This window comes from Molothrus ater, chromosome 4 (genome assembly GCF_012460135.2).
Source record: "Molothrus ater isolate BHLD 08-10-18 breed brown headed cowbird chromosome 4, BPBGC_Mater_1.1, whole genome shotgun sequence".
Classification (NCBI taxonomy): Eukaryota; Metazoa; Chordata; class Aves; order Passeriformes; family Icteridae; genus Molothrus; species Molothrus ater.
In genome coordinates, this window is record NC_050481.2 from 64,213,643 (window position 1) to 64,225,828 (window position 12,186).

The 12,186-nt window shown below is 37.1% G+C and overlaps 1 protein-coding gene across 1 annotated transcript in view; it reads left to right on the forward strand.

Moving 5' to 3' along the window:
* POLN (DNA polymerase nu) overlaps positions 1-11,531 on the forward strand; it is an 88,495-nt gene extending 76,964 nt beyond the window's left edge. Inside the window, exons 23-24 of the mRNA XM_036382401.1 lie at positions 8,485-8,546; positions 11,450-11,531. Of these exons, the coding sequence (XP_036238294.1) occupies positions 8,485-8,546; positions 11,450-11,518 (131 nt within the window). The 3' untranslated portion in view covers positions 11,519-11,531. The remainder of the gene's footprint in view (positions 1-8,484; positions 8,547-11,449) is intronic.
* The last annotated feature ends 655 nt before the right edge of the window (positions 11,532-12,186 follow it).

Sequence of the window (12,186 nt, forward strand, 5' to 3'; positions counted from 1 at the left end):
AAAAGTAAATAGTATTTCCTCCAAGGTTTTAGAGGGAAATAAACCAGTTTGAAGTACTTTAGATTAGGGGCTGTTACATAAAGAAGCATTCCATTCTTCATGTAAGATTATACAACACTGTAATTTCTAAGTTAGTTTACTGCTTTTTTATATTAAGAAACCTATATGATGGCACTCTGAAGATTAAGGTTAGTAAAAGTTTGTGCCTAAGTTTCTATCCTGTCATCTGGCTTACTTCCAGACATTATTCCCTAAGCCAGAGTTTGTGTCAGCATCTGGTACAAATTTAGCAAGTGAGGGCACATAGCAGACTGCTGGGTCTCTTCTCCAGTAAATTGGGGATTTATTCCTGTAGGCACCAAGTGTTTGTTCACAAACATTGGCCTAGTTTGAAGCTCAACAAAATGTTTGGCTAAACTCATTAGCCAATACCAAAACTGTTTTAAATTAACCAATACAAGAAATACCTTCCATTATAGCACAAGCATTTAATAAAAAATTAATTTCACCTTCCCGTGCTGCATTCATTTGAACAGTGCAATTTGCTATATTAGTCTCATTTCATCACTGATCCCTCTTGTGAATATTAGTTCAGAATGAGAGCATTAAAATTCTATCTAATCTAAACAAACTACCTGGGAAGTATTTCAGCTCAATATATTCAGGGCATTGTAATGAATTAAGTTAATATATTAACATTTGACCTCTAAATACAGGAATTAAAATCAGATTTAAAGTTATAAAAATATATACAATTTGTAGGAGATTGCAATATCTGTTCAGAAAATGTCTAAAAGTGACATAGTTTCAGAGTTAGGAAGTGTAGTGCATTGAAAGACATCTGTAGGACAGCATAGAAGGATTTTTATTATCTTATTTTGCATCAATTTGCATAAAGCATAGAGTTAATATTATACCCAAAATATAAAAATGATTCATGGTTGATTATACATATAGAAAATCATAGATTCTGCCCCCATTGGGTCAAATTTAGATCTCCATTAGTAGTCTGAATTTGTAGCAAGTTCAGAAAAATCAATACTTTTCAAGTATAACAGAAAAAACCTCTAGCTATCATATGAATAATAGTAATACATTATCCCACTATGGAAACATGATGACTGGAGGCTTTTTTCTGAAAATGCAGAAAGAGTGCAATTCAAATACTCATGTTTAGACTGTGTAGTAATTAGTTTGCTGATCTCCAGGTCTAGCTGCAGGGTGCAGAACAAACATACCTGTAAATTCCTTCTTGTCCCTCAAAGTTATAATCCTATAATTGAAGTTGCTAAGATGACCTTTATAAAATGGACTTGGGCAGTCTTGAGGTATGAGATACTTTGGAAATTGTCATTGCACTTAGCATAGGCTGCCAAACTTGAGTGTTCAAGATGGAAGTTTGTTTCATTCTGCTGATTGAAGACTGACTTTTCAATTTGTCTCCACTTTGCCCTAAGAGCCAAAGAAAAAAAGGAAATTCTGCATTACAGGAACTTTCAGATATACTCCTGTCAGAACAGAAGAATGATAACTTGTCTTATTCTTTACACAAAAGACCAACCTGAGATATTGATTTCCTTCCTTTTTATTCATCACTGGGAGAGCCTTACTTGGAGTACTGCATCTGGTTCTGGGCTTCCCAGTAAAAGACTGAAGCAAGTGCAACAAAGGATGACAAAGATGATGAAGCATCTAGGGGAGAAGGCAGGCTGAGACCTGGGACTGTTCAGCCTGGAGAAGAGAAGGCTCAGGGGATCCTGTTAATGTATATATCCTAAGGGAGTGGGCATAGAGGAAGTGGTGGTGCCCAGTGACAGGACCAGAGGCAATGGGCACAAACTGAAACACAAAATGTTCCCTCTGTAGATCAGGGAACACTGTTTTACTCTCAGGGTGACTGAGCACTGGCACAAGTTGCCCTGAGAGGTTGTGGAGTCTCATCCTTGCAGATGTAAAAAAGCCATCTGGACAAGGTCCTGGGCAACCAGCTCGAGGTGCCCCCTCTGAGCAGCAGGGCTGGACCAGGTAACTTCCAAAGGTTCCTTTCAACCTCCCTGACCATGGTTTGCAAGTAGTTCTGCGACTGGTAGAAGAACTAATCTAAGGTGTCTTAAAAGGGTCCAAATCTGGTGATTCTTCAGTCATTAATGAGGATTTTATTTGATCTGAATAGCAGAGAAAGTGTGGATCTGCACTGGCATCTCACTTGCAGCCAGCAGCAGTGCTGAAGCACATCTCCCTATTGTCCCAGTCCTTGGTGGGAATGGTTTCAGTTCACATCACAGAGCAGCCTGAGAACAGTTGACCTAGATTCCTTTCAGATGAAACTAAATAGGAACACTCTTTTCTCCTAATATTTTCCAATTATTTCAGGAGCTGCTAAGTAAGGTAACAGATTAGATATCTGAGAGTTAAACCAAAGAGGAGTCAGTAGGATGTGTGTTCCTAATTCACATAAGTGCTTTGAAAGTCCAAATAGAGTTTTCATCTCTTTACCTAAAGTTCTCTCACCCTTTTTAAAAATCCTTACTCTTTTTGCTTTTATTTGCCAATAATCTTTAGCTGTCAGCTTTGTCTTTACATATCTAATGAGCTTTTGTCCATTCAGAAAATTTAAATTACAGAATCTGCTGACTTGCAGTTTCCAGCCAGCAGTTTAATGATCCAGAGAGAAATCTCAGTTGTACAGTCACAAAGCTCAGTAAAGGGAAGGACGTGGACTTGAAGCTAAAGAGCAGTGTTGGAGGGTTTTAATGGATTACACTTCAGTGCTGTGTTATTCTCCTGCATTTAATGTGATCCAAGAAGTACTGGTCTACTATTCAGCATGCTTGCATTCTGATTCCAGTCATGCTTCTGATCTACTTTTTCAGGAAAGCATCAACAAATATATGTCTCCTTTTTCTTGTTTGTAGAATGAATATGAAACTTAAAATATTTTTAAGATTTATAAATTAAGAACATAAAGGTAAATAGTATTATTTCATAAGATCATAATGCAGGATATAAGCCTTCTCAGCAGCATTTCCCTGATGGAAGAGTCTCTTTTGAATTGCTTCACAACATTAAAATGTCCTTTTGCTTCTTAGAATCTCTTGAATGGCAGCTGAAAATTGCCACAAGGCATTGTAGTATTGGCGCATTCTTTAGTCTTGCATAGGACTTCATATGAGAATTCCCAGGACTTTACAATATACAGAAATGCCATTTATAGTGCATCTAATAATGCACAAATGATTTGGAATCTTCTGAATCTAATAAACAAGAGGACAAGCAAACAAGCAAAGAAGTGTTCTTTTTTTCTGATCTACTTCTGCACAAAGTACTGCATGAGGTGGGTCATCTCAAGGTCTCATCTGTATTTTGGAAGAATACCTTCTTCAAAAAGATTCCATTGCCCACAGTTTTATAGTACACATGTGGCTCACTCTGAATGGACAAGGCAGAACATCATTTATTTATAATAAGGTTTTGACTACCCAAGCTTTGACATACTTTGAAATACAATGAAGCACATAGTACTCTGAATAGTGCAATTTTCATCAATGATATGGAATATTGTATCCTTCAATTCTCTGTTTAGGGCAAGAACATGACAGCAAAAGAGCTTTTTAAAATCCTAATTTCCTATTAGAGGGTGCTTGGGAAGTTCAAATCAAAACATTTGGCAGAAATTCGTTTTGCTTGGGCAGAAGACTCTCAGCTTTACCATCAATAATCTGCCTGGTTTCTGGCCAGCTTGCCTGTCTGGCTTCCTCACATCTTGAGCTCTCCAGCAGCCCAGGAAGCAGAAAGGCAGATGATATTATGGGAATGCCAAAAACTGGGTTCTTGGATCTAAGAAGGCTCAGTGTCTCTGAGTCCTGAAGTCTGTGTAATCAGGTAGTCAGTCTGTCCCCAAGGCAGACTGTGAGTCTGTGTAGAGACTCTGGAAGAGTATTTAGGATTGGCAGAACTCAATTTTTCATTTTGTGAGACTGTTTCTGACACTGGTGCTCCATGCTGTGTTTGAACTGCCTCTTTGGCCTTGGATTATGCTGAATGCATTACAGCTAAAAGGGGGAACACACTTTGTGAGGAAGAAAAGCCAAATTTATTTTTTTTTACGGTCCAGGGATACCTGTAGTTACAACTGTAGAATCTGGCTTCTAATGTGCGTTCCATAAATAGCTGGTGAGTTTGAAACATGAACTTTGACAATGGCAATTACTGTGGACTCTTCTATGCCTTTCTCTCTGCTTGATTGCATCCATTAGTGATAATTAAATGAAAGATACTTGGTACTTGAAATAACATCTTTTTGGGGAAATAGATGTATTCCAGTGCTTTGTGTTCAATATCAAAGTGCATTAGAGTAATATTTAAAGGGGGTTTTTTAGAATTCATTTATAATTATGCAGTATTGATAGAATTAAAGAATTTCTGCATCTGTTTGTATTCTTGATACATGTACAATGTAGAGTTTGAAACAATTTTTCTAATACTTTACCGGGTATGAAACATTTCAGCTGAAGTTCTTACCTTAAATTTAAGAACACTTAAGAAATGACCAGTCAAAAAAAAAAAACCAAAAAACAACCAGACCAAAAAACCAAAAAAAACCCAACCAACCAACCAAAAAACCAAAACAAAAAAAAAACCCCAAATAACAAAACACAACCAAAAAGAAAAACCAAAACAACAATCAATATCAATTAAACCTATTTATGTTGGTATTAAGATCACTTGCTACCCAAAGAATACTATCTTAGACTTTTTTTTTAACATCTGCCAGTACACATTTTTGGCTCACATACAGATTACATGAAATTTCACTTTATTCTGCTGCCATTTTATGCTTACTTGGTACTGAGGCAACTGCATAAAAACGTGCACATGTTCAAAAGGGGACTGCAGGAACAGAAGAACAAAAGAATGAACTGGTCATCACAAGCTAGTGACATTTTCTGTCCTCTGAGATGCTGTTTTCTAGCATGGAAAACACTGGTGCGTAAACTAAAGATGCCTCTAGATAGCTTTCAATTTGCAAAAATCCCTGTTCCATAGATCATATGTCTGGCCAGCTTTGACATGTTTCTAGAGTCATAATTTCATAGGTGAGTGCACTTGAAAAATGTCTTCAGTTTGATAGGGACAAATAAGCTTTTGTTCCACAGCAGGCACGCGTGTCTTATCTTTGTTCCTATTCACAGCACTTTCAATAAGCATATTTATTCTGGTCAGTATCAAGAAAATCTAATATATAGTAAAACATATGTTAAAATTTCAGTTCCTCTATACTCTTTTAACTTTGCTGTCACCATTTTTTATACACAATATTTTAGCATGTATACTTAGCTTACAAAGCATTTCAAGATGAGTATAATCAACAGCTTTCCTAATTGCTGACTATGGGTTTTGAGAGATAACTTGCAAAGATTGGGAGAACAGCATTTTACAGATGCCTTTGCAGTACATGGCTGGCTGTAAAGGAACATTTTAAAATTAATAATTTATGTGCCCTAGATATACTAGATTCTTGACTGAACAGAAATAATCATTATCCCCAAAGTCTCCAGTCTAAATCTTAGAAAAGAAACAGAAAATTAAGAGTGGTAGAGACAGATTTATTTAGACACTGTGGTTCTGTTTTTTAGTGACTACACTCTAAAATATATACAAGATAAGAAAGATATAGTTGTGTATGTTTGATTATTTATTGTGAGCCTTGAGAAAGAGGGAAATTTTCGAGGAGATTTGAGAAAATAGTGGAAGAATCAGATATTATGTACATGGGACTAAAGGGAGCCTTTCCTGTGATTACATACCCCCATGCCATATGGTCTCTTTTATAAATTATCATCTTCATATGAAAAATTACTCCCACTAAGGACTATTCCAGAATTTTGCCTCTCCAAAATCTAGAACTTTAAATTTCCAGCCTAAATGTATTCAGCCACTATACCTATTTATTTTTGTGCAAAGACTCTAATGTATTTAAATTCTTTCTTCTTCACTGTTTACAGTCTTAGCAGACCACTGAACAGAAATGGCAATCCAACTGCTTTTTCCTGATATTTGCAAAGGAGTGGTTTCAAAAGGCTGAAATCCAGACACAACAACTTCAGATTGCTTGAAATGAATGGCTTTACTGAACTCTGGGTAGAGAAAAGTCAGTGTGACATGAGAAAGAGAACAGGGAGCTGAACTGACAGGAAAAAAAGGAAAGAAGAAAATGAAGCAAACCCATGGAGAGGTTTTTAATGGTTGTCAAAGTGAATGAGGAACCATTGGGTTTGTTCACTGATGTGGCCACTTTAATCTGTGCATTTTAAAATTAAGAGTATTTAAGAATGCAGCAGAACTCTGGTAGTGCCAGATGCCTTAGAGCAAAAAGTGTGTGAACCAACAGAGAAAGCTGTTGCAGTCGTTGCTGCCATCATGAATCCCCTTTTGGGGATAACAGCTAAATGGGACAGAACTAGTCCAGTTCAGAGGTCTAAGGAACTTGGGGGAAACAGGTCTAACTCAGTGCACAGGAGGCAGCAGCCTTTGTCATATCTATCCCTCACTTATTTCATCCCAGAAATGATGCTGCTGACTCATGCTCCATCTTTTACTGTCTGTTGGAACTCGTTTTGTCAAGACCTATTCCTCTCCTTGCCCAAAGGCTCTGCTGCTGTTTATTTATCTACCAACACAAGAAATGTTAAGCTGCTCAGAGTTGAGTGTGCCCTTCATAAGTGTCTGGTGGAACACACAGAGCTGAGTGATTCTGTGTGAGGAGTGCAGAATTCAGGTGTTATCCTCTCAAGAGTTTTGTGTAGTCACAGCTTGGAAAAAATGTTTATCCAGGACTGACTGACAGCACATTGAGCCTTCTGAAGGCATCCCACCTGGCTGGGGTGCCCCAGCACCTGCTGCATTGCTGACCTCCTGGAGCTGACAGCTTGTTGAAATTCAGAGTGGGCTTCTCAAGACAGAGGCAGTCCAACACTCCTCTATTAATAGCCATGTTGACTTGGACTGGATTACAAATGAGTAATTATTTAGGCCAGCACTTCTCTTTTCACAATCTGTGGATTGCAGTGTTTGTTTCTGCTCTTGAAAAATGTTATTCTCTCCCACAGTGGACAATGAAGTACCTCAAAGCTGACATGAAGCAAGTGTACAGGTGTAGCTGTACATAGATGTGTCAACAAATGTCTTGGTTTCCTCAGCTCTGGCGCTTGATCTGCCGATACTTTGAGTTACTGCGTAGTTTGGACTTCATGAAAAGCTTATGACAGCTCATTAGCACACAAATCTGAGTGAGCCAGCATGGTCTGATCACTGTTCAGGCAGAGGCTGGTTATCCTCATCATTATTATCAGGCAAGCCTTGGTGTCAGTGACACGACATGAAACATTACAGACTGCTCCTCATTGCTGGCATCATTAGAAAAGGTTTTGGCAGCAGCCAGAGCAAGAACATCCACAGCTTCTTAGAGTTCTTGTCACTCCTTTGCCTCTAACCTCAGCTGCCAAAGAGCTGTGATGTGCAGTGAGGGATGTCTTCAAAGGAAGCTGCTCAGTAATCATGTGGGTTTGCTCTGGCAGCTCATATCACAGCCCCTGCTCCTTCTCAGGCCTCTGAGGCACATGACCACATCCATTATTTAGTCCCCCATCCTGTCAGAGCAGGGCAGGTTCTGGGGCCACCTGGTATTCCTGCTTCACTTTCACTAGCCAAAAATATCTTCCATTTTAAAAGCTGTTGATCCTCTCCTTGTTTTTTATTAGAACAGTATGTGTTGAAGCAGCAATCTTTATCAAGCAAAACACTAATTAGCAGGACCAGTGATGGTAAATCTGATCCCAGATGATTGTTTTGGAATAATTATAGATGCATTTGCACAGTAATAGTGAGCACAGTGTTATGGCATGATGAGTTGTTAAGTTACATGAATTATATTGAAGTTAATTGTTTAGAGTCCTGATAGTTCCACTACCCCAAAGGGATAATTTTTTAAAAATTTTGGCTCTGATCTTTTTACTTTGAAGGGTAAAATATTTTTTAAAGTTCAGATTCTTGTGGGCTTTTTTCCTAGCTTCTTTTTTAAAGTGAGTTTTATGGTTGCACAAGAAAATTAGAAAATTAAAATATATAAAATGTCATCAAACAGATAGTTATGAGTAGGGAAGTTGAAAACTGAGCACTCACACATGCTCTACATACCTTTATATGTAATGTAGAGTGCTGTACTTCTTTATATATGGGCTATATAAATTAAATCATTCTGCAAATTTTACCCAAAAATTCAATTTAAAAAAAGAAATTAAACTGTCCTCAAGAGATAAAATATCACTTTAAAACAATCTGAAAAAGTTGTAAATGATAATTTTTAATGCAGAAATGCAGGTATTATGTAACATAATATAAAAACCTATTTTTTAATATATATATATATAAAAAACAATTCTAACATGGAAAATAAAGCCGTAGGTTTTCAAATTTACCTTACAGCACTGGTAAAAAGAATAATGGAGTCCCTACAGCAAACCACAGCCTTGGAAGTGCCACTGAAGGTAGGGACAGTTTTGAATTTCCATTTCTTTCTCAGGCATGCTTAGCTTTGTACATCATCATCATCATCATCACATTAGGAATCTAGAAACAACTATTTTGCTTTTTACTTCAATTGTTTAATTTTCATATTTGCAGTAATTGCTTTTTCAAATTACTTTAAAGTTCCAAAGGAAAATAACTGAAAGAAAGGACAGTCCCTTTTGGAAAGTGAGATTGTTGTAGCAATGCATGTGGTAATTTAAAAATCTATTTCATTCATTGCCATGAAACTTCTGTTGGGTGTGGTAGAGTGAGAAATATGTCCCTTTAATGTGTGTCTGCCTTTCTACATGTGCCAGGCATTCATTACTGCTGAAAAAATAGTGCAAAAGATCTTTCTCCAGTAATTTTCACTTAGAAAATGGGTCTATTTAACATTTCTGTGTGGATGCCTAGCACACAAAGCAAACAAAATCACTGGCCATTGCTAAAGGTAGAGGACATCATCTGCCAGACCAGCATCTGTAGAAAGTGAGTCAGTAACTACACAGCTATCTATGTATTGGACCTAATGGTAATTACATGATAAAATAATTATGTTTTTCTCTCTACAAAACTGGTACCTGTCATTGTAGCCTACTGCTCAGCTTTTGTTGCTTGGTAAAAGGCTAAAGCTCCTGGGAATCCCTAAACTTCAGTGAGCCACAGCCCAAGGGTTTCCAGTGTCCTAACAAATGGAGTACTTGGTGTTGCCAGGTCACTCATTCAGCAGTAATACTCAACAAGATTCAGGGACAGAAACAGCTTTATTCTAATTAGTTCAGAAATGGTTGCAACATACAGCCTTGCACTCATGGAAACAGTTGAAAAAGAAAACTACTTGATAATTTGTCCTGTATTTCTTCCTGCAGATCTTCTGTATCTATTGCAGAATTCCAGCCACTTTGTGAGGCTTTCTCTGGAGGTCTTGCAGTTACAAGACCCTTTATGGGTCCTTAGGGAGCCCATCCTCCCATAAAAATTGAGAAAGGATAATGAAGGATGTCCAAGATCCAAATTACTCTTTCTGGTTCCCATACTGATTTCCCTCCTCACTGTTCACTTAACCTTTGTAAGATTTTACATTCCTGTTAACTAAATGTTAAAAGTCCAGTGAGACTTTTTGGCCACACTGGGATTATAAATTTCTTACACTGATATCCCAAGCTTTGCAAAATGCATTTCTGTAGGTTGCTTACATTGTACACCTGTGTTTGCCTTTCTTCTTTTGTAAATTCCTTGGGGGAAGGGGAGGTGGGGGGGAGAAGAAGAGCCAGAGTGTTTTCTAAGGTACATTAAATTTAAATATTTTTAATTACTGTATTAGATACCTGGCATTCATGCTGCTAAAAAGTTCTTAAAAATAATCAAATATGGTATTCTTGCTGGCATATAAAGTGATTAGCAACACTATAGTCCTTTCTGGATAGGAAAAGTTTAAGGAGACTTTTTGGTGCCTTTTTCAGAGGTAACAATGTTCATACTTTGTCTGAGGAAGTCATGGTCATGAAATAAATATAAGCACTGTAAAAGGTTTCTAAGAAAGACAAATGTTTACATGGTTACTGAGAGTGTTCCTGGTTGCAGGGGTAGAATATCATTTTAGTGTTACATTTTTCAGACTAACCATTAAGTGGCAGAAGGTTTCAATGTCCTGTGGACAAATGGGACATACCTTGTTATTCACCTCTGTCTAAGGGGTTTTACTGTCACACCCTGGCAAATCCTTCTCAATGCATTAAACAGATGGATTCAAGATGTCATTCCCATGAGAACAGTAATTCTCCTTTAAACACCAACTATGCCTTAATAGGTGAAAAGAAACACGTTCTTAGACAATAAATAGTTATCTGGGGCTTTCAGAGATTAGGACTTTTTAGTAGGCAGTAGAAGTATTTGGAGATACACATTTCATTACCCTTGTTTGGTCTCCTTTTCCTAAAGCAAATTACTGTGGCAGTCCTGACATACTTCTGCTTGTGCAGGTTAGACTACATCCATCATGGAGATACTTCAGCTTCCTCTGAAGCCTCAAAGAGAGATCAGTGACAGAGGCCACATAGAAAACATAAAGTTTGATCTCAGAGAAGAAATTGAGAGTGATCTTTAAAAAAAAGTCTGGTGTTTTGTTTACGTTGTTTACCCTTCTATACAGTAGGAAAATGTCTTTTAGGATTAGAGATGTTGAAGATGAAAAGATTTTTGTGAAATGCTCCTGCTCCCCTTCAGCAGACTGACTTTAACTAAATATGTATTATGTGCTCCCTTATATATGAATATTATTTCTTAATATGGAGACAAAATGTCACTAAAGTAGAGCACACATATAGTCTTAATGGGGAGAGATCTCTTTTTCTTCTTTGAGGTAAAGGATGTTTTATCTTTGAAGTAGCTTTTTTTTCCCAAAATATAGTCCATGCTAATGAGGCAGCTTTCATGTCAACAAATCTACTGTGTACAACAGCACCAGGAACTGCAAAACAAACTGAAATTAAGCCAAAGCAACAATAAAAATACCTCAGAACTTGAAAAGTGGGGGGTAAAAAACCCTAGTATCTTTATGCATTGCTGACAAAGTTGCTGATGATAAACATCAAAATCATCATTTGTAGCTCTTTTGAAAGCATGAGATGAATTTTGCTTTAGTGTATTCATTGCAATTCACTAACATGTATTTGCAATTTGGAAACTAAAGGTTAGTTTAAATTGTTAAGGTATTTTTATCAGAATTGTAGCAATAATTGAGTATTAATACAAATGAAAAACATTTCACACTGGATAGGCATGGAATCTGGAGCAGTATCCAAAGGGAAAAGCAAAAATAATAATCTTGCTATATGTGATGTGTTTATTTGTTTAAATTTTTATTTTTTTTCCCTGACAGGTTCCCTTGAAAGTGATTCTCACCACTGGGAAATCATGGGGGTGTATGACAGAATTGCAGGAGATGTAAAGCAGTCATTGGGGATGTTATTCAGTACCCAAACACCTCATTGGCCTGTGCTGATTCCTGGCTGAATCACTAGGCAACAGCGCTGCTGGATCTTTCATAAGCACCTAATACTCTGCATGTGAATTTTTTTACTTCATTTTGTCTGTAGCCCTAGGCAACAGCAGTGAGATAAAACTGGTTTTTACCAGTTCATTGTGTTTCCTTTAGCCAAGGTATCCAGCAGGGAGCTGCTTTTGTTCACAGCTAAATTACTACATGTAAGAAATGAAACAAGACAGTATTAACCCTTTGGGAGCATCACAAATATATTTGAGTTACACAGATGTTTAGACTTTATTGTTAAATATTTTGTGAAGTGCTTGTGTAGAAATACTTATAAGCTGTCAGTATTTGAACTGTGTCAGATGCTTGACTGTTGTGTTCAGCTTATTTTGTATTTTGTGAGTAGAATGTACTGCTTGGTGTTCATCACATATTAACTGTCCCATTCCTCAGACTCAGAAAAAGAGTTAATGAACTAAATTTTTGTCTAGAATTTTGGAGCAAAACAGATAAACAAAATAGAAGCTTAAAGGTATTAAAAATAAGGAGATTGTTGTCCATTCAATTAATTTCAAACTGAGTTTGCACCGTTGCCTTAGCATACTTTAGACAAAGTATGACAGTTT